The 27,120-nt window shown below is 38.4% G+C and overlaps 3 protein-coding genes across 5 annotated transcripts in view; 2 read left to right on the top strand and 1 right to left on the bottom strand.

The window, feature by feature from the left end:
• angpt2 (angiopoietin 2) overlaps nucleotides 1-8,465 on the bottom strand; it is a 17,941-nt gene extending 9,476 nt beyond the window's left edge. For 2 of the 3 annotated variants that reach the window (XM_022763217.1, XM_022763232.1), the window contains exons 1-7: nucleotides 8,014-8,465; nucleotides 4,722-4,877; nucleotides 3,603-3,724; nucleotides 3,248-3,486; nucleotides 2,416-2,546; nucleotides 1,772-1,873; nucleotides 868-1,034 (exon numbers count right to left, since the gene is read on the bottom strand). In XM_022763217.1, coding sequence (XP_022618938.1) covers nucleotides 868-1,034; nucleotides 1,772-1,873; nucleotides 2,416-2,546; nucleotides 3,248-3,486; nucleotides 3,603-3,724; nucleotides 4,722-4,877; nucleotides 8,014-8,283 — 1,187 coding nt within the window. In that variant the 5' untranslated portion in view covers nucleotides 8,284-8,465. The remainder of the gene's footprint in view (nucleotides 1-867; nucleotides 1,035-1,771; nucleotides 1,874-2,415; nucleotides 2,547-3,247; nucleotides 3,487-3,602; nucleotides 3,725-4,721; nucleotides 4,878-8,013) is intronic. The other variant, XM_022763224.1, reaches the window with a different exon arrangement.
• mcph1 (microcephalin 1) overlaps nucleotides 1-14,493 on the top strand; it is a 35,861-nt gene extending 21,368 nt beyond the window's left edge. The window contains exons 15-16 of the mRNA XM_022762228.1: nucleotides 14,123-14,360; nucleotides 14,441-14,493. Coding sequence (XP_022617949.1) covers nucleotides 14,123-14,360; nucleotides 14,441-14,493 — 291 coding nt within the window. The remainder of the gene's footprint in view (nucleotides 1-14,122; nucleotides 14,361-14,440) is intronic.
• A 2,028-nt stretch (nucleotides 14,494-16,521) lies between these two features.
• agpat5 (1-acylglycerol-3-phosphate O-acyltransferase 5) lies at nucleotides 16,522-26,551 on the top strand. Its single transcript, XM_022763638.1, has 8 exons — nucleotides 16,522-17,347; nucleotides 18,123-18,192; nucleotides 18,281-18,396; nucleotides 18,515-18,604; nucleotides 19,692-19,782; nucleotides 20,844-21,005; nucleotides 23,960-24,083; nucleotides 25,048-26,551. The coding sequence occupies exons 1-8, from the start codon at nucleotides 17,129-17,131 to the stop codon at nucleotides 25,271-25,273; spliced, it is 1,098 nt and encodes a 365-aa protein (XP_022619359.1). The 5' UTR covers nucleotides 16,522-17,128; the 3' UTR covers nucleotides 25,274-26,551.
• Nucleotides 26,552-27,120: the final 569 nt, after the last annotated feature.

The following is a 27,120-nucleotide window of genomic DNA, read 5'->3' on the forward strand; positions in this document are numbered from 1 at the left end:
GTCTTATACAGCAAGAACCAGAACACTATCAGGACTTTCTCTAATGCGTTGTGCAGTAGTAGTAGTAGTAGTAGGTCAGCAATTATGAGCTAGTGTTTACAAAAGTGGTTTTCAGGAGTTAATATGTGCATTATACGATGCAGGGACTCGCTGTGTCTGTCAGAACAAGTGATAAAAGACTGTAGAATTAATGCTTCTCGCAAATTAGGAATTAACAACCAGAACAAATTCACTACAAGAACTCTCAGTGTGTCTATTAACGTGGTCTCATCTTCACTGTCAATCAACCAATTGTGGAGAATTAGCCTGTGTACCTTATAATGAATTGTTTCACTTCATTATTCACGATATTTGAATTGTTGAAAACATCAGATGCAGGTGACAATCCAGACGTATACGGGGGGGGGGGCTTTCTCATTCATGTCCAGGTTATTAGAAAATGTATGAGAAAACAGTTGCAGTCAAAGCTCCTATGTTTATACCTTAAAAGATATTACTGTATGAAAAAGATTGCTACTACACTCATAGGGTGGTGCTTCAAAGACAACTGACTTTTGTCACCAACACAGTTGTTCATTTCGTCATAATAATTGCAAGGCTTTGAGTTTTGAGGCTGCACTTTAGTTACGGCTGAAAACTGGCAAGAGTTTTTGGTATGTGTTCAGCATAGCAGACTTCAAAAGCACCGTTGTAAGACAGAAGCAGTAATATTTGCTGATGGGCTTCTTTGCCCTCAATAACTTGAGCAACATGAGCTGTGAATTTTTCAAAGCAAAAATTAAACAAAATATTTAGTAACATGCCATCTTGCATGCAAAACATTAATTACTCAGGGGAAATTTCTTTGGTGTTGTCAGTATGACAGACCTGTAATTTTGTGCTTCACTGTCCAGAGAAAATTGATCATATTGTGAAAATCCAGAGTTTCCTTCCCAGTCACTCAGCTGGATCCTTAGTTTGTAGGACTGTTGATTGGTCATCTTAGAGACAAATTCATTTCCTAACCAGAATTCAGCTGATGGTTCTCCAAACCCCTGAAAAGACAAAAAAGCAATGTTATTAAACCACGATAAACCCCTGCAGTAGAGCCGTGTAAGATGTCTTTTTCCAATAACGAAATGGCAAACAGACAGACAATCATTATGTGCTCTTCATTTCTTGGCTATTACATTGAGAGCTATTTTTCCCTGGAACTGAAATGTTTCATCAGAATACTCAAAACACGTTCAGCAATTTAACAAATCAATCACAAATAGGAAAGTATGCTAGTTTGAACTGCAAAGGAAATTGCATGAATGCTTTTCTCTGTAATGATTGCTCTGTGGGGACTTGAGATTGGACTTCATTTTGGCATGCTGTTGGACCATTTATCTCCTACTTGGCGTGGGCAATGCTGGTCACTATTTTTAGTAGTAGATTATAAGCACAGTTTCAGATGCACGGACAGCAATATTGAATATGCTGTGATTGAATGTGCTACTTGATGGCAAATGGCAAATAGCTAAAATTATTGTGGTTTCAATTTTTAGCTTTAGTTTGATGAATAGCAGATGGTGATCACTTAGGACCTCTGCATTAGTGACTGTAGTCTGTCCTTTCTTCTCCGGATTGCATCTAGGAATTCCTTCTGTGCAGAATCACTAGGCCATGAAAAAACGTTCCTTTCGATGGCCAGAACCAAATCTGGGCGCTGGTCTTGTGCATTTGGAATGAAAACCGTAGCCTAGGATATATATTTTTTAAGGGAAGAATTTCTTCTTGATAGTTTTACCTTTTTGTACTCTTGCCACGTACGGTGAAAGTCAACATGGCCGTCAAAGCGTTTTTGTAGGACTGTCCAGCCACCTCCTTCTGTCTCCATGTCACAGAAAGCCTTCAAACAAAAGGAAAAGGGAGTCGCTGTAATTAATAATTCAAAATTAATGCTCGGTGAAGAGTTCATGTTCATTTATATTTGACAATGCCGTCTTATTGGAGTTAGGTCAAAACAACTTTTAAATTGCAGGGAAGGGATACAGAATTGAAGTCCAAGCCTTAATCACTGAAAAGTATCTAAGGAGATCACAGTTTTAGCTCAAGCATGCACATCATTAATGGAAGTCTTAGAACATTTTAATTTAACTACCCCGCCCTCAAACACAATACTGTTCACTGAAGTCTTCATTCAGTGGTGTGTGCAGTGTTTAAGTTGCAAGATTGCATAAGTGCAGATTGGTCAGTGAATGTATATGTGCACAGTCATGGCATTTAATCCGTGCAAGTGAGTGCTGATTGTTTTTTTTTTCATTATCCAGCAAAATAAGTCATCTTCTTCACCACCAGGCAATTGAACTTACTATGTTTTGTTTTTTTTATTCCAGCTTTAGGTGATCTTAGGTGAAGCCAGTCTGAAACAATTAAACAGGTTTACTTTACCTTAACCTCTGTTGTAGTGTTGGGTAATGTGAGCGTGTAGACTCCACTTAGGGTGTCTCCTGACTTGTAGACAGCAGCGCAGTCCATGAAAGTGGTAGGATTGTCCTGCATCATGACAGTTTTGGTCTCTGCTGAGAAAAATTACCCTTGTTAATTTGACAGCACACAGTTGTGCAGCATGTAAGTGTCCTCTTTTTTGAGAAGTTCACACATTCTAATAATAAATAAATATATAATATTCATTTCTTTAGTGTCAGTGTGACTGCTGCAGCAAGGTGGGTCCTTTCTGTTCTCAAGTATGCCAGCACCACTTTATGGCCTTGAAAGCCCTGCATGCAGTGGCCAAACTCTGAAGATCTATATCATTCGATTGTTTACTGGAAAGACTGGAAACAGATAAACAGCTAGCAGCCTGGCTCTGTCCAAAGGTAATCTAATCCAATACCAGCAATGGATTATTTCTTGGCTCTGAGCAGTTGGCAGGCAATCAGCCCGGAGACTCCAGGAAGTTACAGCTCCAAGCCAAAAAATAGTCCATCACATACCGTTGGGCAAGCTGGCTGTGTCCGATCCAAAGCTAAGGTAACAAGCGGCTGGATATAGCTTCATATTTAACAGACAAATATAAAATTGGTATCAGTCTTCTTATCTAACACTTCACCAGAAAGTGAATAATCATATTTCTAAAAATGTCTAACTATTCCTTTAAGTTGTGCCCACCCCCTCAGTGGTTCCTATAGTGGATTAGTGGTACTAATATAACACTAAAAAAGAAATGTGTATTTAGTCTGCCTTTGATTAAGCTACAGATAAAGAGGTTATGATGACTCACTGCGAGCTGAGCCGGCAGAGATGGTGTGAATGAGGCTGTTCACAGTGTCCAGCAGCTGCTGCTGTTGATGCTGTAGGACAGTGTTGTTGGAGGAGACTTTGAGCAGCTCCTGCTCCAGCTCGCCTATGATGGCGGTCTGCCTCAGTATTAGAGTCTGGAGCTGCTCCTTTTCGTCTTGAAGCATCTTCAGCTCCACCTGCCTCTGCTCCTCCATCTCCCCCACCTTTTTCTCCAGGAAGCTGAGGAGAAACAGACAACAAGTTTAGCAGAGTTTGTCTTTGCTTTGCTCACGGCTCCAATACTGAACTGTCAGTGACCCTGAAATTTTTTTTGCCATGTGATTTGACGTCCTCACCTGTTTTTGTCGTTCAACTTGTTGATTTCATTTGTTTGGACGATTAGTTGTTTTTCCAACTTGTTGGTTGACAAGGAATTCTCAAGAAGCTGCCGCTCAAGTCGAGTTGTATGATGAATTACCTACAAATAAAAGAACGCTCAGTTCAGCTCTAGCACAGAGATACCTTATTATTGTAGCTGCAGATTTTTACATGCCCACATTATGATGTCAACTCTCAAGTCAAATGTTTCACATTAGCTTCAAGAGGGGCTCAAGGTCCTTCACTAATGCCAGTGTGGTCCCAAGTTTAACTCATATCTGCAAACAGAATGTATTCTAATGAGACACGAGACACTGGACATTTATAAAAAAGAAAGTGAAGAACCATATAAATACACAGGAACATATAGCAAAAGAGCAATAAACATGTGTAACAATCCTAAATGACATAACAAACCTAAGATGTTTGCCTGGTCAAAAGGCAATTTGTTGTTTTTTTATTGCATTAGTGGATCAAGCACAACACACGCCCCGTTTGCGCTTCTAGACTGAACAAATAGCCATTTGCAAAATGGAAAAGCATGACAGGAAAGAACAACTAAAGTCCCGTAGAGCAGACATACCTGAACAAGGGGAAACTTTCAGAATCCACGTATTTTCACAGACAGATGTATTGAACTAAACTCTGGGGTTGGGGACCTTGCCTCTAATTTCCCATTTTGGAGGAACTGAACTCAGCAAAAAGCAGGTTGTTTACATGGATCCTAGCTATGTGTCTCCAATGGAGCTGTTGATGTCTTTGAACAGACGGATGTCTGATTGTGACAAACTGATAGACCGTTTCTGTGGGAATATGAGTGTGCTAATAACAGGAAATGCTGTACAGTTGGCTCACATAAGGTCATTGACGTGTAGCCACAATAATAAACTGACGCAGTCATGCCTGTTTTTCCCTCTGCTTATTTTTTTCACACTCTGAAGCTGCATTATTTAATGCAATGTCTGTTAGAGCACGCTGCTGAACAACTGCATTACGTTGTTGCTTGTATGTAGACAGGTGCAAACTGTGTTTGACAGTTTTGACTTTCTTAGCGTTCTTTTCTGCATGTTAGGAAAAAACTGAAAGCACAGCCTCACCTGTGCCTCCACATTGGTCAGTTTCCTTGTTTGCTCAGCAGTTTGACTCAGCAGGTTTGTTCCAATTTCAATCATCGTAGCTGTGTGGTTGTGTACAGCAGTCTGTTGGATTTGGACCATGTCCTGCTTCATGCTGTCCTGTATGTAGTTCTCTAGCTGCAGAAGAAAGACAACTGGATTTAGACAGTTTTTAACATCTCGTGACTCATGCCATTAACCGGTGGTTACAATTGTGCAGTGCTGCATTACATTCATACGGTAGTTCACAGATTGACACCCAGGTGCTGCTCACTATAATCTGCTACTGTAAAGTTGCACACAGAGCAGCTCTGTTTCTTTGCTTGAGTTCTTCAGCAACCTCATTCGTAGTTGATGAGAGAGAAATCATCTCTTCTTGTTGGTTCAGGGACTAATATTCATTTTGTGGTCATTGTACACTGAGGTAGGTCGAGGCAAGTAATGCCATTGTCACAGAGAGTCATTCAAGTGTGGACTGTTGCCCACCTTTATAACATACACACTGTGCATTATTATTGGATGAGAAGCCATGTGTCTTACAGGAAAATAATGTGTTTTTAAGAAATAATAAAGTTCACACATTGAAACTCAAAACCTCTCTTGAAAGCTCATAGCTTTCCACAGTTGCAACCACAGTTGTTCAATTATTGAAGGAGAGCCGTGGGCTCAATTGTCCCATGATAGGTATTTTAAATTTTTAAATCATACATTGTTTAATATTTAAAGGCCTCCTTTAGTTGACACAGTAATGTCATTTACGTGTGATAAAGGAAAAATGTGTAAATATTTTCCTGGTAAAGTAATGAAATATTAAATGAATAAACCGTCTGAAGATGATATAAAACATTTAGAATTCTGAGTTTAACCATCAAATATTAAACCTCTTAATCATAGTAATAATACAATGGCTGAGGAAGGGGGGGGTTGGTGGGTTGGTCAGTGTTTCATCTTTACGAGATTTGTTGTTATCTACCTTACAGTATTGCCAGATTTAGACCGAGACCAGTCATTAAGTTATTTCCTGCATGGTGTTCCTGAGTGGCAATCAGGTCACACGACTCGTAAACAGGATGGAAGTGTTGAGTGAGGAGTTACATCCTTCATGACAGTATGACTTGTGTACAACTGGAAACCAGTGTCATCTACAGTAAATTTGTTATTTACTCATCATACAGTAATGCATCCCCAAACAGCCAATTTTATCATTATTTTCCATGCATTAAATACAACTAACAGCAGCAATTAGTGCTGATTTTGTTTGTCTTCCTCTCTTGGTGTCCAGTCTGTTTATGTTATTGAATACGGACAGAAATGTGTGGTAGGTGGAAGGTTTTCATTTGACTTTTTGCCAGGATATCCCATTGACAGTCAATGATCTAATCAGTTGTTTACTCTGTATGCCTCAAAGGCGTCAGTGAGGAATGACTGTGTTCCTCATTCACACGAGAGCATGACAACAATGTGTTTTCCTAAGTCGTCTTCAGCCTGTGCAGCATAAATACCAATTCCAGAAACTAAGTGACTATATTGCGATGGTTTTAAATAAGTAAAACACAACACTGACGGCATTCTCTACTGTATATTTTTTTTAATAATTAATTTAATTTTTTTTTTTTTTTTTTTTCCTAAAGAGAATTGTGGGTTTCTTATTTCATCTGTGATAACAAAGGTTATGGAGACCCTCACTGATTGGATAGTCTTTTTCACACAATTTTTCTGGGTTGCTAAGATATTAATGACCATGGCACACTAGAGACCTTTACAGTGTCTGATGATTCCCTCTTGGTAATGCGGATCCACAGTAAGGTACAATATTTATCAGTGAGAATCTGTATTATACTTTGGTACTGTTAGACTTCATGAGTATTGTTTGTGTTCTTACAAATCAGTTCTGCTCTTCATGGCAAAATATCAAGTTTATTTTAGGAAGGAACATTTACATTTTGAGAGTTAACATTAACTATCAGTCTTCACACCTTAGCTGGGGGTTTTTCTCCCAAATGTATCGATTCAAGTGCAAATTAATTTGGTGAAATCAGAAGAAGGTATTGGAGTCCTCCTGGATTTACACAAAGTGATGTGAAACAGATGAAGCATGCTGATACAAGTACAGGTAAATCTTGGCGGTGACACATTATTAATCGGCAATGCCTCTTTCTATATAAGAAACATGTAACTTGTCACTATATCAGATGTGCTGTTGGGCTTTGTAAAATGTTCACTTGTGTTGTGGACGGCCTTTGATTTGTGACGCAGCCGGTCAGTTTTTTTCTATGTCTATGTGAGCGTAGTTACCGAGTAGCAGCGTCTACATCATGAAGAACATCAAAGACGAGTGCCCTCTGAGCCCTCCTGTGGAACAGGTCAGAGCTTGTTTTATGTTACGAGACGGGGGTTGTGTGGTCAGGCTGTGAGATGTTCTTGTCTTGTCTGGCTCATCTTGTATAGTACTGATCGTTAATCACACTCTGAAGTGGGTGAAGAGAGGGAGCCAGAAAAGAAGCAGTTCACTTCTTTCTATCGCCCAAGTAAAGGCTCAGCAGGCTGAAAGGAAACCATGCATCCCTCGTGTGGACACCTGTGCTGAGTTTTTGTTCGTCGTCAGAGCCGTTATGTCCTTTTGTACTGAATAAAAGTGCATCACAGATACTCAGCACATTTTCTTGTGTGTTCGTTTACAGCTTTGTTTACTCCAAACAAGTTCCCACACAATCTGTCTGTCTTTTTCTTTTTCAAATACAAACTCAGGACATAGAGTAAATATACATTTGGATAAAATTGTTCTTGTTCATGTTTTTGTTTCAGTGGAGCAGTTTTATCACTTTTATTTTGTTATATTGGTCAAATGTTATTCATGTCAGCATGGCAATTAACAAAGAGCTTGTGGTTTAGTATGAGCCCAAATAATCTGACCATCACATGAGTACGGCTGTCCTTGAAATTCAGGATGTTAAAATTTGCCCGTTCCACCTGCAGAAGTCAATTAGATACTTCCACAAGGGGGGAAATCTGGCAAAGTCTACATACAGCCACATGTTTGGTTTTCTTTAAAACTCCTTCGCTCTTTGTCGTAGAGAATATGAGTGGAAGTGCGAATCCTTCCTCTGACACCTGTGCGGAGGCTCTCTCGGCTCCTCTGACACTCACATACTCGAACCGTTTGTTATTCATTTTTCCTTTAAGACCGTTAGTCTAAAGTCACTGTAATTAAGGCAGCCATTGGTCTCAGAGTTTCTCGAATTAATGTGATATCATGAATATGACTTAACTTTACCTTAAGCAGCCACTGTGTGTTGTTCTCCATGCTGATCTCCAGTTGTTCCAGCCTTTGAGCCGACTCGTCGTTGTCCATGGGTCCATCCTTTTGAACTGGATAGTTGTAGCTGTCGCTCTGGCTTTGGCAGTTTTCTTGCTCAGGCAGCAGAAAGGTGTAGCTACATGGCCCGTTTTGGATCTGATATTGTTTCTTACCAACAGCACTGTATCCTGTCCCCAGACCAAGGCAGAAACTTAAAACTAACAAGTCCACATTCAGCATCTTCATAACAGAGTTATTTACCTAAAAATAAATTTAGCAAAACTTCAGGTTTTCTTTAAACTTCTCTCAATGAATGTGCGTCTTTCCCTAACAACATCCAAGTGTAAACAATCCTCTTGAGGTTCCTTTTATTACCTCTCAGTGGTAGGAGGAGAAAAAGCCCATCAGGAATTAGAGGTAGTGTTTCTTTCCCGTAGGTTACCGGTGCCAGACTGCATGTGCTCGCCTTTCATCAAGCCCCCAGCCACTTGTTTGAGCTGCCCATGGCCCCTCTGATTAGCTAGTGATTTTTAACCACTCCCCCCCTCACTGTGGCCAGTCACTGTGAAGAGCAGTGAAGTGGAGATTCTTTTCACTACACACTCGGTGAACGACACAGAGGAGCAGATGCACAAACTACACACCTTTCACGATATCCTCTACAAAACCCACATGTTTTTTTTTCTGCTGTAGTTGAACAGCCACTCAGGATGCAGCTGTCCACCTTCAGGACACTGATAGTAGCCGTGTCCATCCCATTCATTGAAGAATGTTTCCCGGCCTACGACAAACACTCTAGCATCTTTGAACAGGAGATTCAAAGGAAGAAGTCTGTGTTTAAATGACATTATTGACTCTTTCCATGTATTTTGCTACTTTGCTCTTTTAAGATGTTAAATCTATATTAAAATGTACTGAAATCTTTTTTAAAAAAACAAAACAAATTAGGTTTATTTCACAAGTGTATAATTTTATAAAATGATCCAAAATTCCCAGATCTTCCCTTGGGTCTCAGGGTCCATAAAGTTTCATATTAACTGTTACTGGTACAAACTAAACTTGCCACTTGATCTCTGACCACAAAATCGTCATGGCTTTTATTATTTGCTCTGGTTCTGGGCAGATTTAGGCAATTTCAGATTAAGTGTACTTGGCTGATCTCTGAGTCAAAAGTATAGTGAAGCAATGTTTGGCGTTAATCTTTCAAACTGGAAAAATTATGTGAATGTTGTTTGTTTCTTTGTTTTTTCTTAAAATTAAAAATTGCAGATATTTTTTGAAACACTAGCTCAAAATAGCAAAAAGTGATCCCGAACAGACAAACATACATTTAACTTACGTGTGCATCTATGCAAATGTAAAAATGATCAATTTATTGAAAGGCAGCTATTTCATTTTTTGCCATGTTCCGATGTTGTAAAGAGACTGGAGTATTTTCAAGCATCCTCTGTCAACAACTTGCCTGGAAAGCTTGAGTTAATAACTTGCTTTTTATGGCTTAAAGGAAATTATTTTTCAGTAGAAAATGGTTTTGAAAATGAATCACTCCTGGGTTATAGAAGATTCGGCGGCTGGCTCCCTACAACATGTAATGATATAGTCATATCCAACCTTAAATACAGCATTATCTCAGCCTGGCAAAGTTTTTGCAGTCAGTTAAGTCTGTGTGGGGGCTCTCATGTCACTGTGGGGAACAGAGTGTAGGTGTGTTATATGCCAGAAGAGCATTGGCATAGGAGAACGTTTTGTCCTATACTGCAGGAATGTGCCTCCATCAGACACTCAGCTGTGGCCTCGGTAGCTTCACTCTTTACTCCTTAAAAACAGTACAATAAATAAATAAATAATTATAGACAGATTGAGCTTCATATTTTGTACGGAATAATAACTTTACTGTGGCATAACCACATTTTAGTATCAACTGCACCATGTTTAATTTTTTGACAGGAAAGCCTTAGATTTGCCCTCTGCAGTGGGATAGAAATACCGAAACAGAATTGTAGGAAGTAGGCTGATGTAATAGTTACTGTATACAGGAAATGCAACATATTTAAGGCACATTACCAAAGAGGAAGGACTTGTCGTCATTCCAAAAACACTGACTTTTTCAGGTGTTCATGCTGAATCACTCAAACAGTAGATTCATCTACACCAGTTCTTGTATTTCAGTTTGTTTCATGGTTATTGAAAGCACAGGGGACTCCCTGGGACCATTCATTCATTTAATTTTGTCACTGAGCCATGTCTTTACTTCATACCAGGCACTAGACATTGAAATTGTTTGCTCATGCTTCGAACAAACAATTTCACTTCGGCTGAACTGTAGCACACACTCTATTTCATTATACAGGGCTGTTAGGCTTCATTTTTTTCTTGCCTGGTAGTGGTTGTTTTAGAGCTGCACAAGCTTCCTGCCTCTCTGCAGACTTACTGTGCATAACAAGAAAAATGTTCATACACATATATGTCAGTGGGTGCAGAGATATTGATTAGGTTGTCAGTGTAAGGAGGTGGGATTTCACATGTGAAGAATAAATAAATTGTGACTGACACAATAAAATGCAGCTCATCTAAGCTGTAATGATTTCAAGAGTGTTTATCAGAGAAAGCTTGTTACCACTGGGATCTCTATGACCCGCCCTCTAGAGATTTTAAAAATTCAGTACTCTTGATACCATGAAATGCAACAAACCAGCAGGCTTCGGTTAGCAGCTAGGTTACAGATGAATATTTTTAGCGTCACATTTGACAGCAGTGAAGTGTAATTTCATTTATAGTGCCACTTTCATAAGCAGACAGAGATGTGGGTTGTGATAAATGTATTTTAAATGCAAGAATGGTCTAGATATGAAATTAAATTTATGCAAATCCAAACTGCTATTGAAGACACGACAGTTAATATACTCAAAGGGACATTTTGTCCACTGAATGGAGGACCTGTCTCCGTGTCTGAGTGGCCATTTACTCTTAAATTCGCAAATCTTGACACAAATGCTAATTATAGTCACAAATTGATCCAGCTACTTTTATAGTCTTCACCGTGCTGTTGTTAGAAGCAGTGTGAGTTTGTTTGTGTGATCAATAAACTGACCACACACAACAGACACAGACAACTTAATATATTTATTTAACTACTTGAAGCCAAGTTTCCAGAGGCCTGATATTGTATTCTTAGCAGTAAAATACTCATCAATTGCTGTATTTGTACTTTTTGTGTCAGCATTTTCCTTATCTCTCTCTTATTTTGCCCTTTCTTGTGGGACTGTTTTTAAAGTTCCTAGTTTTTAAACCCTCTTTTCTCACATAATAGACCTTCCATATAGTCGTCAATCATTCCTTTTAAAGTGCACAATGTGGGTTAACACTAAACTGACCCTGTCTCTGAACCCTCTGCCCAATCCCTGATTATTTACGTCAAGTGAAACCTGCATGAACACTGACAAAAGACTAAAAGTTTCCTGGCATTCAACTTAGAATAGGGGAGATTGGTCCCTTTCAGTTTAGCAACTGGCCCCTGCAGGTTACAGAGCAGGCCTGTACTGAGAGCATCACGCACCGAACCCAAAAAGAAACGGAACCTTTACATGAGATTCCCATGCTCAGAGCTGACGATACTCATTTAACAACATGGGCGTAAGATGGCATAGTAGCTCACCAGGCTACCATAGCATTGTGACTTAACAAAAACAGTGTTGAATAGTTTGTTCATGGTATTCTACTGTAAAAATGCTAATGATGAAAAAAGTTGTGTCACTTTCAAAAGTTGGTATTTAAATTGAATTTCATGGTACATTTAGTCTTTCAGTAGTGGCACTCCTGTTTTTCATTGCCTCACAGCCAAATTGTCTCAGCTCCTGCTGTATCACAAGCAGCCACCTTCAGGCCAGTTTCGGTATTGAATCAAGGTTTCAAATTTGTGGCTGTCTTGACTTGCAAATTAGGTTCCTTGGGGTAAAAGCCAGTGGATACTACATTTATTTATGTATATGATGTAAATGTGCCAGAGTTAGGCAAAAGACAATCCTTGGGCGGGTGTTAATGCAAGTTGATAGAGCTAATCCTCATCATGATTGCAAGCATTGTTTACTTGTTTATCAGAGAGGAAAGAAAACCTGTGACTCACATGAGATACTTCCATGAAATATGTGTGCCTACAAGACAGACACACAATGAATGCTGGGAACTGTGCTAATAACCTCACAATATTTCAGAACAAGGTTGATTTGACAAGTTTAGTGAACAATGAGCAGGATGTTCATTAAACCACGGACAGTGTTTGATTGACAGCTCCCTCACTCAGCTCTTAGCTTTGTTGCACTGCTGGTGGTGGGATTATTCAGACTGTTATCGCAGGCCTTTTTCACAGTTGACATTTTGACATGTCAGAGTAGGAAAAGTACGAGTGTAAAGAATTTAATTAAGGATGTCTGACCTCCATTTATAGCTGCTTCAGTTTCAGGGGCCTGTTATTGTGCATGCTGGCTCACTGTCACGGCTCACAGGGACACTGGAACACAGCAGAGCCATCGTTAATGTTTTTAGTAACAGCTGTGTTTTTACTAATATCTCAAGTCAAAATGTTTGCTGTGAGAAGTACCCAGCTTCAAGTCTAATTAACTAGAGTAATTAGAAACACCTGTGCGGGTGTACAGTAACATCTGAATGTTGTCACTGGAAATTTTATGTTTGTAACGTATTTATGTTTATGTAACGTATTACACACTCACTATACTCAGTTGATAAAAAAAGATGATTTAACTTAATTGATTATGATATTTTACAGGGAAATCGATGACCTAGTTATAACTTTCTGCCAGTATGAGTATTTCTGTTAAAGCTAGAAAACATTTGATGTGGCAGGTTCACTGTCCTTAGTTCACATTAAGATTTAAGATTAGATTCAAAGTAATAGTTTGACATTTTTGGAAGTGTTGGTTGAGAAAATTGATACCACTCTCATGTCTAGGCAAAATACTTCTTGGCAGTGACCACTAACGTCCCAGAGTCTCCTCTGGTGGTCTAACAGATCCCGGCCAAGTAATAGTCTGGCTCCCAACCCCCCGTAAAACATACTTTTTTCACTTCACTGGTTTTTGTACAAATTAAACATACAAGATATAACGTGTTAATTAGTAAGCTTTTAAGGTGGTGGTAGGCGGATTTTGTTATCTTTGGACAGAGCCAGGCTAGCTGTTTCCCCCAGTCTCCAGTCTTTGTACTAAGCTAAATTAGCTGGCTGCTGGCGATAGCTTCATATTTAGCGTACAGATGTGAGAGTGGTATCAATCTTCTCATCTAATTCTTAGCAAGAAAGCAAAATGCATATTTTCCAAAATGTCAAACTATTTTTGGAAAACGGGAATATAGGTTATCATGAGTTTATTTTGGAAAGAAGTTTTTCAGATGATCCTTTAAGAAATCCTTTTGAGCTGCTGGTTGTTCTTCTGGTGTTTTTCTTGAACAGTGAAGCTGAACAGGATCAGCTGCTGCATCCTGATTAAACCTCAATATTTTCAGTTGAATTTATTTATATAGGGTCAAATCATAACATACATTATCTAAAGGCACTTTACAGAGTAAGGTTGAGACCTTACAATATTATAGAGAGAAACCTAATAGTTCTCATGAGCAAGCACTTGGCGACAGCTCAGAGGAAAAACTCCCTTTTAACAGGAAGAAACCGCAGACACAACCGGACTCAGGGTGGGCGGCCGTCTGCCTCAAGCGGTTGGATTGAGAGGAGAGAAAAGGGGGAGAGGGAGGGAGAGGGGGAGAGAGAAGAGAGACCAGTAACAGCTGTACATACTATTGTACTTATTTATTTATTTATTTATTTGTTTGTTTGATATTATTTGTATTAAAACACTTTCAGACTGGTTGTTATAATGGTAATAATAATAGTGATACTTATGGTTGTAATAGTGTTATTAATAATAACAGCAGCAATGATAGCAATAATGATAATGAGTGTTGAGGAGCAGTGGCAGAGCCGGAAGAGCCAAAGAAACCTGCAGAATGAAGAAAGAGAGGAAAAATCTCTGGCAACAGTAGTACAGTATCTAACTCAGTTACTTTCTCCTCTCAGATCTGTCGTCTCCAGAGGCACCTGTCTGCCGGGGAACACCAGCAGGACCTGTTCGAAGGCCAGCCAGCCATGTTTGTGTCCCAGCACTCCCAGCCACCCACTCAGAGTCTGGTGGAGCTGATCCAGCTCTGTGGAGGAACAGTCTGCAGCACCGTGCGGCAGGCAGGTATCTGCATAGGAAGGTACAGCGGCAGGAGACCACAGGGAAGCAGGATCCTGTCTGAGCAGTGGGTGCTGGGTAAGATGTTTTCTGATAATCTCTGTTTTAAATGCTTTTATCACGTCACCGATAATTGTTTCTTTCATTTTTTATTTCAGATAGTATCACACATCTGAAGCGGCTGTCGTATGATAACTACGATTTGGAGTGAATGCTGTTGAATATTTGTTTTGGTTGTGAAGTTTAGTTTTGTAAATTTTATGCTGGACAGTGCCTCGTCACGTCCCACATACTCTCCATATCTGCCTTACAGTTTCCCTCCTTTGCAGATTTATTGTCTTGTTTTGCAAATGTTTTTGAGGCTTTACATAAATCCTCTCAAATATTTTATTTTTGAAGACTTTTAGTCTCTGGTTACCATGGAAACATGTGACTTAGACACGGACTTAACCATTCAGCAACAGTCCATGTTACTGTGGAACTACTTGAACATGATGTATGTCAGTCCTTTGTTAATTGCATTTTTTTTTCATGATGTAGCAACCACTACTGTGTACCAGTGTGTTTTCCTCAGCAAGTGACACATGAGATTGAGCCACATTTTTCATTCATAAATGTGATTTTAAAAATACTTTCTGAGCCAGTGTAATACTCTAATGGATATAGAGATAAAGGATACTGTATCCCTGATAGAAATGTTTTGTGATGTTATTGTTAATAAAACTTTTTAAAATTTTAGATTTTGATCATTGGTTTTCTTATATTCTGTAAAATGAACAGCTGTTTAAGAATACAGATCATTTCAACAATTAAATTGGAAAAAATTTTAATTTGATTGATCAGCAGTTAATAACAATACACACGCTTCAGTCGGATTCAAACTTTATATCCCTTTTTTTCGGTGTGATATAATTTTCAGTTTTGTAATTTAGTTGTGATGATGTTAATTGAACTGTGGGTGAGAATAACTTGATTTTGAAAAGGACAAAACACAATGCTGAGATAGATCAATCTGTCAAAAGTGTTGTCAGCAGTGTCACAGATGAACAGCCTGATGCTTCACAGCTTTTGCTATGACTTGTCCGTCATGTTTAAACAGCAGAAAGGGAACGTACCAACTTTATTCAATAATATACTATACTGTAAACTAGTTTTAGTTTACTCATATACACTGATGTTGGTATTTCTAAATTATTCAATTCATCCAAGACATGATATGATAGATTCATCAAAAGAAATATAATTACGACTATCAAACAGGTTATAACAGAACAATGGTTGCCCATGTAGTGATACTTTTAGCTGTAACATTTACCAGCCACGTTGTCTTTGCACACAACTTTCGGAGCCAGTTCATTATGCCCCTTAAAATAAATAATTATATCAGTATTTTATAATATGACTAATAGCATACTGGGCTACACCCTCTGTTAACTCCCCACCTTCAGTGCAAACATTACTAAACCATATCTAATTGTGTCAGATTGAATGACTTTACACAATTGAATTTATTTATGTGGTGTGACTTATTTGATGCTGTTGTGTTTTAGCATATTTTATGTGTGTCACTAGGCATCACCTACTGTGGGTACAGGCTATGTCATGTTGAACACCCTCTAAATAGACATTGCATTTTACATAATATTTCCATGTTTGAATATTAAATGTAATGGAGCTCCTAATGAGTAAAAATAATGGAGCTCCAAGAAACCATTGATTGCTTTGAAGGTAGGTAAAAACATTCAAATATGTAAGACACTAAAATCTGTTCCCTCTTATGTTCAAAAGTTAATTCTTGGGGAAATTATCTAATTTCAGGTCCACGTGCTAACTTTTTCCAGGCCTTTGAATTACATCTCATGTCTTCCTCAATGGAGGGATTTTGTTCAGTTGTCGTGTTCATGGTTCAAACATATTCATACTTCACTGAGCTTTTTCTATGACAAAGGAGCAAAGGGCATCTGCTGAGGAAGATTGTGAAATGCGGTTGAAAGCTCTGGAAAATGCTTTTGAGTTGACCCTTTTTTGTCGGTGTCTTCTGCTCTTTGAGATGAATGTTTTTGCATATGCTGCCAAATGAATATAAGAGAATAAAACATGCTAAAATAAATAAATAAATAAGTGAATGCGGTATGTACCTTTAACATTAGACCGCCCATTAGTCGGCCTCTACTACGTCACTTGACCAATAAGCTTCTTCGATGTTACAAGGTGTCGTTACGTAGGGAGGCGTGTGTGACATTTGCTGCAAGAGGCTAGTTCACGAACAGCTAACCGGATGAAGACGAAGAAATATGGAAGGAAATAGAAAATATTTTGTCTTTTAATAACTGAGCTGACGTTTGGGTGAGACTTTGGTGTCGTATCCACATCAGAGGAGAGAGTTTATGTAAAATGTAGCGTTAGTTAAAACTTCCTCTGTGGTCAAACACGTTAGATAGTAGGCTAACGCTGTCTCTTAACTTGTACAGTAAATGCACGGAGTTAAGGTTGAGGTCGTTTCTGGTTTGCTGCACTGAGATGATGATGCTAATCGGATAACAGCCGTTAATTTCGTTTATTGCATCGCAGTATGGGTGACCGTTAGCGCTTAAACCGACTTGGCTAACTGCGTTTTACACACTAGGTTAATATTAGCTTTAGCCAGCTAGCTCCTCATTCCCCTCTTGCTGCAGCTTTCTCACTTTCTTATGCTGACTTGTCAGGACAGGTGTGCTGAAAGTAGGCCAGGTGTGGTGTGGGGTAGATAGTCTGTAACTTAGCCACAGTGCTCAGAGAGTGTGGTACCAAGTCCAGCAGTCTGCTTCAGGGATTTTTGTCAGTTTAGTGGAGTCAGAGGTGGGATCATGCTGCTCTCCTTGGTTGTGCACACATACTCGCTGCGGTACTGGTTTCCAGCCACAATCATGCTGGGGACAGCCCCGGCTTATCTGCTGTCATGGGGGGCTTGGCGTTTACTATCAACGGTCTTACCAGCGAGAGTGTATCACAGGCTGGACGACCGGCTGTATTCCATCTACCAGAGTATGGTCCTCTTCTTCTTTGAAAACTACACAGGAGTTGAGGTGAGTGATCCTTCATGTACTGGAAGTAAACTTACAGAAAATGTGATTGTTAAAGAAATGGATGGGGATTTTTACTCACTAATGTCTAGTCTAAAAATAGAAATACAGCCACACAGTCATAAGTGACAGCTGTCTCTGACTTCCTGTTCCTGCAGATTTTGAACTAGCAATTAATACTACATGTACACTGCACACATAACAGCGCATTCTTTGCAGTTTTCTGTGTTTGTTGAAAGTCTTAAAATAACAAAATGTAAATTGGAGCTAGAAAACAGGGCTGATCAACAAGATGTTGATGAACCTGATGCTTAGCAAGAAAGTCTGCATTCTTTTGCCATGTCCTTGCCCCTCGTTTCACAGTCAGTATTTTTGTACTTGAGGTTGTGCAGAAAAACAGAAGTGATAGTGTTGTAGCTGTTGTAATCATAGTCTCTGATATGGTGTTGTTTGTGTAGTAAACTGTCTGCTCTGTCCTCCAACTGCAGGCCACATGAGTGGATTGGAAGGGACTTTTCTTTTTTTTCTTTTTTTTTCAAATAAATCCTCTTGGGTTTATTGAAAAGCTGCAGTCTTTGCAGGTTTTGTTTTTGCAAAAAAAAAAAAAAAAAAAAAGGCAAAATCAGTCTGAACTCGAACCAAATCCCTGACGCTATTTGAGTACTTATTAATCAAACAGAATAAATGTTTATCTCAATGTAGAATGACTTTGCAAATTGATGACTATCCCGGACATCTGTGTAATATCTTTAACTCGCTTTTGTTCCTTTCTCTGTAGATTGTTATATATGGAGATATACCAAAGAACAAAGAGAATGTGATCTACCTGTCTAATCATCAGTGTACAGGTAATATATTTGAATATGAAGTTGTAAAAAATTAGTCCAGTATGAAGCACAGTGTAAATATCTAATCTATCAATGGCCTTCCTTGTAGCTGACTGGATCATTGCTGACATGCTTGCCATCAGGCAGAGTGCTATCGGTCATGTCAGATATGTCCTTAAAGATGGACTTAAGTGGCTTCCACTTTATGGATGGTATTTCTCTCAGGTAATGCAACTCTGTGAGTATTTGGATGTAATTTTGTAAATTACAGATGTAAAGATGTAAACAAAACATAAGTCACATTCCCCACTGCAGTTCCAATCAGATAATCTTTCTCTTTCAGCACGGAGGAATCTATGTGAAACGAAGTGCAAAGTTTAATGAACAAGCGATGAAGAAGAAGCTCCTCACTCAGACTCAATCTGGAGCACCGGTGAGTACACTTCATAAATTAGCCTCTTGACTACATGCATATTTACTCTATGAGGTAGACATAATGTCAGCTACGTTCCCCAAATCAAGCTTATATTTAAACTTTCAAAACTTGAGTTCAGATTTTTCTCTCATGGTCTTCCAAAATCTTGTCTTCCAAAAAATTCCCTTTTGTCCTACTCGTAATTAGGACATTGACATTTATGAACAGAACATCATGAACTGAAATGGATAATTACACACTGGATCATGAAGGTCCCTTTACTGTGTGTGTTATTGTGTCGAAAGGGCTTGTTTTTAATCACTTTTTTGGATTAAACTGTGGGAGATTAGTGTTTTTCCCTCTGTGTGTGTGTGTGTGTGTGTGTGTGTGTGTGTGTGTGTGTGTGTGTGTGTGTGTGTGTCCTGGCGCCCCATACACTATGAAAAGCTTAAAAGTTTAAACATAATCAGATGTCACAAGGACAAAAAATCTGAAAATAAGGCTGAGCTTGGAAATAACCAGAAATATACTTGAAATAGATGAACTGATTTTAAATTATATACATTTTTAACATTGACCCGATTTGATTGGAAAATAAATTGATTAAATAAAGCTCAGCACTCACGTACCAGCTTATTCCAGTAATTCACAAATAAATTATGAAACACTTGATGAACTGCTGCATTGTTTCATCATTTGCAAAAGTGAGGATGTTCTTATTGTTTAAAAAACCTTTATAGCCTCAATATTTAGCTGATGATGAAAAATAATTATGCGAGCTTATATTCATACAGTTCTTGTGCTAAAGTGAATTATCAGACAGGTACGACTTCCTGGTAATTGTTGACTTTCATTTCTGACATCATTGAAACTGAAAGAAAGAAATGATACAGTTTAAGACATAAGATTAGTTCACCAAAAGTTCATTAAAATCCAAACTGTTTTTTAAAAACTCTTATCTTGTTTTCTTCAGTAGAGGTTCAGCACAATGCTGTGCTCCATGTTTCTTGTTCAACAAATTCTGTAAGTGTTTGAAATTCCACTTTGGCCAGTGCACGAAGAACCAAAAGTGAAGCTTCCATTTCTTGTGTTTTTGTCCCCACAGATGTACCTTGTTATCTTCCCAGAAGGAACTCGGTATAATCCAGAGCTCAAGAAAGTTATCGCAGACAGTCAGGCTTTTGCTACGAAAGAGGGTACTGGCATACAACAGCAATTTACTACTGTACTGCTGCATACTAATTCAACCTGTTCAGTCTGTAAAACATTGGACTATTTTCTGGTGTTGAAGTTTTCAGTTTAAATTGTGCATCATTGGAATTATGTATTAAAACTCAGAACTTGTATAAAACAAAAAGCAGACACAGCAACGACCTCAAAAACTAATTAAATTTTTTGGCATAGCGATTTATAGGTTGTTTTTTTTTTGTTGTTGTTGTTGTACAGCACAGTTTTTAGGACAATTTTGTTTATGCCCATTTGTTAAAGTATTGATTAATGGAGCTTTTTAAACATCAAAACTACCAAATTCATTCATATCTACACTGGATTACTGGTGTGGTGCCAGGCCCTGGTGAGCTTCCACCAAAACTGCTTATTAAATATTCAGCTGATGTTTTGAGGAATAAATGACTTGGCTGCTGGTCGATAAGAGAGAATTCAGTGCTCACTCACATTAGTGAAAAGAGTCTGTCATAAAGAGATGTCTCCTCTGGTTATTTTTGTCACATTAGGAAGTGAAATTAATTGATTTACAGGGTGCTTGTATTTGACTGCAATGCACATTTCATTACAGCTTTATGATTTTTCATTCAATGCATTAGTTGTATCATCATGATTATTGTGATGCTTTTGTGCAGTATGGTGTTCACATCAGCTCACAAACTGTAACCATTCTGCAGAGATTAAGCCTATCTCTGGACCACAGCTCTGAATATCACCTTCCCCCATTAATCCAAATAAATCGCTCTGGAGAGCCGACATGTGCACATGACATTATCTGCTATTAGTGCGGTATTAGTGTGCAGAGGATGGTGCCACATCGACACAGGAAAAACAGACAGTGCAGAGACTGACCCAAACACAAGCATTCACATTGAATTACTGCTTCATAATGCATTTTATGTGTGTATGTATGTATGTATATATATATATATATTTTAACACTTGCTATCAGTACTCATTTTTTATAGACTAATATGACATGCATCGTCATTACACTGTCAATGAACTTACATTTCTTATGTCCTTACCATAGGACTGGCTATTCTGAAGCACACGCTCACACCCAGGATGAAAGCGTCTCATATAGCCATCGTGACCATGAAGGGCCACCTGGATGCTGTCTATGACATCACAGTGGCCTACGAGGGAACGCTCGGTACCTCCGGTCAAAGAAGACCTGCACCATCAATGCCAGGTGAGCAGGCATCAGAGGATGGCCACAGACATTCAGCTTTTAGACCACATGTTCCCAAAAACGAAGCACACATCAGAACAATTTCTTCCATTTAACCTGGTCTTACAGAGTAATTTGTATATCTAGATATTCTCTCTGAATGGGTAACAAATAAGTTAGTCAGGTCATTACAGCCCACAAGGTAGAAGGGTTCAAGCAACCGATCTCACTGGTGGGCTCCAGAATGATCTACTCTGCCCGGTCATCATTAGCTTCCTGTTGTAGTATACATCACAGGAACGCTTGTTAATACCAACTATAAAAGCAAAAAGATGGATAAAGATCACATGGTAACCCCCGGGCGTAAACAGGGCCTATGAGAAGACCTTCAAGTGTCTAATGACCTTATACACCTCAGGTCTGTTATTTTGTTTGTTTGGATCCATATTAGCTGCTCTATTACATCAGCTCTCATTCCTGTAGTCCATATTAGCACTACAACCCTCTTATTTTCATCATCAATTAATCATTCAATTATTCAGTTAATTACTTGTTTTATGAAACATCAGAAACACCCTAGAGCCTAAGATGACGCCATCAAAGGTTTTGTTTGTCTGACCAAAGGTCAAAATATTGAGTTTATACTAAAAGCAGCAAATTGATTTTCACAGTAGTTACTGATTAGTTTTCTGTCAATCAGTTAATTGACTTGGCTTTTGAAAAATTAAACCTGATAGCAATAATAAAAATGCATGTAAATACCAGTTATTAATGCAGGAGATTTGATTTGTCCATCACAGAGATACAAATGGCATTTTAGCACCAGGTATAAACACCGTCACAGACTGTTAACTTACAGCGGCAGCTTCTATTTTCTGTTTATCAGCGCATCCAGAGTCTCGCAGGCGTTCTATTATCAATCCTGCAACATTGTGTACACTCCCTCAGTAATTAATCACATAGCAAACATCACCTATTAATGGCAGTGTCTTCCTGTAAACAGCATGACTCCATGTTTTGGAGTTTTTGATTATTCTGTGTTCCTGGCTGTTCGACAAGCTCTGTTTGAATGTTAAAAAAAAAAAAACATCCCGTTTCAGTCAGGAATAAACATCAATGTGTTTCTAGCAAACAGAACAGAGAGAACAGAAAAGCATTCTTCTCATCACGCACTTCCTGGCACCATGTGGTGAAGGTGACTTTCGTGATTTCACACGGAGGTCTTAACTGTGAAATCATAATGGGGCATATCGATGCAAGATTCAAGCAATTTCCTCAACTGATTATTGGACATATTAACAATCAATAGTCAGTCAATCATCAAAAACTGGCACAAAATAAATTGCATGTGTTTACATAATAACATTTTGAAACTACTGGTGTGGCCCTTGATCGCTGCAGATTCCAAGCTGATTAGGTATTTGAGCAATCAATTTAAAATATAATATGCAATTATAATTTATAATTATTAATACAAAATAATGTCTCCAAGTGAACACTTGATAAAACTCCATTTTGTTGCTTTTGAGCAAATGGACAGACAAGACCAGAATATTGAATGTAGCAAATTATGCAAATTAGGTTTTTCCATTATTTTTTTTTTTATCTTGAACACGTGTAATTAATAAAATGTGTTATAGTTTAACAAGCTTTGTACTCAGGGAAATGCTTTTGGCTAGAAAAATTTTCATTCAATTCAGGATAGCATGTTAATTTGTTGGTGGCATTTCAGGACCAGTGTGTACCGCTCTTGTAAGTAAATTCGGTTTTAAAATTCAGAGCCAGTAGTTGTGATGCTCTTGAACCTTGACTTCGTGCAAAGTAATCATGTTGAACAAATTTTGTTTGAGAAAACAAAAATAGAGACAGGAAAAAACAGGACTGTCTTCATTTTTGATAATAGAAGCTAAATGTTGCCAGGTCGCAGAGTAGAAATGGTAATGAAACTTAACAATATGTGCCATCAAGTATTTCTTATCAGTGAATGAACTCCCTGCACCTCTCTTGGAGCTGTTTAGTTCCCTCTTTGTATGCAGACGTCTCCAGATGGTAAAGATTTCATCTCTCAGATTTTCAGCTCCACTAGAGTTTGTTTTTTAAAATCAGGAGGAATTGTTTGTCACTCCAGAGCGAAGAGTTGATTTCCTTCATCTCCTCCAGGTTGTTGTTTTTAAAGTGTGTTTTGGAACATTGTTCAGCTCAAGCACACATGACCTGCAGTGGAAGCTCAGCTTTCTTTTAGTAGGTTCACTGAGTTGCCAGTGTTCATTAAACTGGCACATATTGTGTCTGAAGGTCAATTTATATCCGTGCGGCAGCTGATGGAGGTGCGCTTTCTCAACCAGAGAAGCAATCTTTCGCTGCTGACTTCGATCAAGTTTCCTCTTTTGGCTGCAGTGCCAAGTTTCCTGATAATATTGCATGTTGTGGAAACAGGAACTTGAAGGTCTCTGGGGATAAACGTGTAGCCTTGAGCATTCACACTTGGTTACATTTTTATATCTGACCTTCTCAGACACTTTGGTTTTCTTTCTCTGCTTGTTGTCGTGACAGTTTGATTGGGTTTGAGACTGAAAACATTTCAACTTATTTACTGTAGAAAAATTTAACCGTATCATTAAACAAATGATATTTGATTAAAGATTTGAATACGTTATTTCATTTCAGATATTCGATTGGACTGTCTACATTGAAACTTGACTTAGACTTAGGACACAGTTTTTGAGCTGAGTTCATTCTCAGTTCTGTATTTGCTCTTGGTTGAGAATCAGTTCTGTAACTATTGTGACCAACAAGCTGCTGTACCTCAGGGGTCTTTACTTTCTTGAATCAAAGGGGCTTGGCATCACAGCGTCATAGCAGCTCTACTCTATCACTGTCACCTCGTGTTGATTTTAAGTGCTTACTCTACGTGCCGTTTCGCTGAAAGGCTTTTCCTGTTTTTGTTTAGTCTCTTTATTTTCTGTGTTTGACAGAATTCCTGTGTAAAGAATGTCCCCGTGTCCACATACACTTTGACCGTGTGGACATAAAGGAAATTCCTCCAGAGCCAGTGTTTTTCCGCAGGTGGCTGCACGAGCGGTTCGAAATCAAGGACCGGTAAGTGTGTGTGGGTGGAACAATTAATCATGTTGAAATTGCATGTTATCCAATCAATATGTAAACTGCAGTGAGGTTTTTAAATGCTTTGTTTCCGAACACCATCAGTTTTAAGTAGAGATATGTATCTTAGCTTCTGTTTGACTCATAGAAAACCTGAAAGAAATACAGTCTTCAGCTTATTCTGAAAATCTGATTATATGCACTTCCCTGTAGTGTAAAGCTGAATTAATCTAAGGATGAATTAATCTGGTTCATGTAGGTACAATAAATAAAAAAGGTCATAATTCGGGGTAGCAGAATTTATATTAATGTATGTGTATATGTATGCATGTACATTTACAAGAGAGACATATCTGATGGGAAAGAAAAAATGCTCATTAAGCAAATACAACAAAATATAATATCAAATTGAGTCTGTCTGGCCCTTTCGGTCATCGTCAGTGGAGCAGCAGAGCCTTGTGTCTTCAGTGTCTAAAAACTGACAGGTTGAGAAAATCTTAACTTGAACTTTTCGTTTGCAGAAACTCATAAGGTGGTTGTGCTCTAGATATTAATTTCAATAACATTATAGTTGACTTATTTCATTACAAGTTTCCCAAGTGTTTTTTAATTACCAATAAAAGTTAAAGTAATTGGAGCTGAAATGGTTGCTGGGAGAATTGGCAACTATTTTAATGCACTTTTTTAAGCAAAAACACTTCTTAAATGTAACTTTTGAGAAATTACTCAATCAATAAAATGATCAGCAGATTAATGATCAATGAAAATAATTATTAGTTGCATCCTTAAAATCAATTCCCATGTGAGGCATGACAGAAAAAAATATTTGACAATATCAGCCAAGCCAAAAAATATATGATTTGGTGCTGATGTGTGTGTGATTTTTATTTATTTATTTTTTTTACTCCCTGTGTATTTCTAAGACGGACTGAATTACTAAGAATTGTCTCTGTTTTCAAAGGCTGCTGACGGATTTCTATGAGTCGGAGGATCCAGAGAAAATTCGCAAATTCCCCGGGGAAGGCAAACCATCTCCGCTGAACCTCTCGAAAACCCTCCCATCGGTGATAATTTTGGGGGGACTGACACTGCCATTACTGCTGACAGAGAACGGCAGGAAACTGTACGTGAGAACCTGGGTGTACGGGACACTGCTGGGCTGGCTGTGGGTGAACTTTTTTCCTTAACGAACGGGGAAGAGGCTGAGATGCACAAAAGACATGGAGAGACGGTGCCATTTTTCTGTATCACAACAACACAAGCTGTGTTCCAGATGCAGACCAGTATCTGATGAGAGGCTCAGAGATTTATCCCACACGTCTGGCTCACTGTTGACCTTGAGCTGAAAGCTGAGCAGAAATACGGAGAAATGTGAAAAATGAAAGCTCTTTGTGCTACCTGTTCCCCTAGCGTTATTTGGATTTGCAGCTTGAAATTATGAGTGGATTTTTTGAAAAGTATTAGGTTTATCAAAACCCCCCTCTCTATTATGAAATAAAGATTACTGCATACTGCTCTAAAGATAAATTTCCCCCCCAAAAAAAACAAAAACTTTCCCCCTTCATCAGATTTAGCCAAATTAGTATTCTTGCATGCTCACTTTTTCATCAGACATTGGCCAGTTTTAAAGCTCTTATGTGACATTTATTTTTGACAGCAAAGTGTGCTGAGTACTCTCAAAACACATTTAATCATGATGGTCAGCTATTATATGTAACTGACGCAGTGCACTAGCCAACTAATAATGAATCATTAATTATAAAATGCACTGACTCATTGACATCGGTTGTAATGTCTGTTTTTTTTTTTTTTTATGCCAAGTCCATGTAATGAGAGTTATGCACTTTGCTCATTTAAAGTGATGTTTTTACATTAGTAGAACAAAATAAATGGCATGCAGTCCTCTGTAGGGGCACATAACCATGACACCAGCTTCACTGTTTACCAGAAATATTCATACTGACATCACTTTGTTTTCTATCGATAATGAATGTAGCTGTAAAAACATGTTCATTTATGCATATTTGAAAAGGTACTTTTTAAAAAAATTTCTGACATCCATTAATATCCTTCAAAAAAATATAAAAATAGTGCACATTTTTGAACAAAGTCCTTGTCACTGAACAGTCAGATGCCACAGTGAGTTCATATAGAGGAATGCATGTGCAAAATAAAAATGTTCTACCACTGTAAAATAATACTTAACACCTTAAAATGTCAGTCATTGCCAAAACCTGGTGTATTTTTTATTTTTTTGGCCTAAAACATTATAATTCCATTTTTATTATGGTTTATTCATAATTCCATAACTTTTATATGCATTTGTTACTTCTAATACCGTGTTACAGCTCACTTGAAAGTATCTACCAAGCAAAAAGCTGACAAAGCCATGTTAACAGTATATCACAGGTTCCTGTGTACTCAAAGCCATTTGTATTATAAACATCACTGTATTGTGAAATGCACTGTGTTGTCCATTGTCGTCGTTTACTGTAATGAAATCATAGCATTTTTCCATGAGTCACTTTACATATTTGCTGCCTCGTCATCCTCCCAGTTAGTCAGTCTGTAATATATGTTTTCCTCATGTGGATTGTCCAGTAAATCTCATGGTTTTTACATGTCGCTCCAATACCTCACTTGAATAATCCTTCCTTGTTCTTAAATGACCCTTGTCAGCCATTTTATAGTCATTTTTATCCTGACAAGATCAGACTGTAACTCATCAGGAAATTCTATGTAGACAGTATTTCAATGCCAACTGTTTTTGGAAATGTGTGCCTTCTCTCTGGAGGAGTTGGTCCTCAGCCCTCCCACAGAGGGCCACAGTGGCTCTTTATTCAGCAGGTGACTGCATGGAGGCACTCTGCTGGAGCTGCTGCTCACTGCAGTTTGTGGTCACATTGTCTACAGTTCATAGTGGCTTATTTTGCTCTGAGAATGCATTGATTTACACTTTTTGAGGATTATTATTAAACGATGAAACCTTTAATGTATGTAAGTTCTGGAAATGGGGGGTCAGAGTGAAATAAAG

Source organism: Seriola dumerili, unplaced genomic scaffold (genome assembly GCF_002260705.1).
Source record: "Seriola dumerili isolate Sdu_G_001 unplaced genomic scaffold, Sdu_1.0 BDQW01000024.1, whole genome shotgun sequence".
NCBI classification, from domain to species: domain Eukaryota; kingdom Metazoa; phylum Chordata; class Actinopteri; order Carangiformes; family Carangidae; genus Seriola; species Seriola dumerili.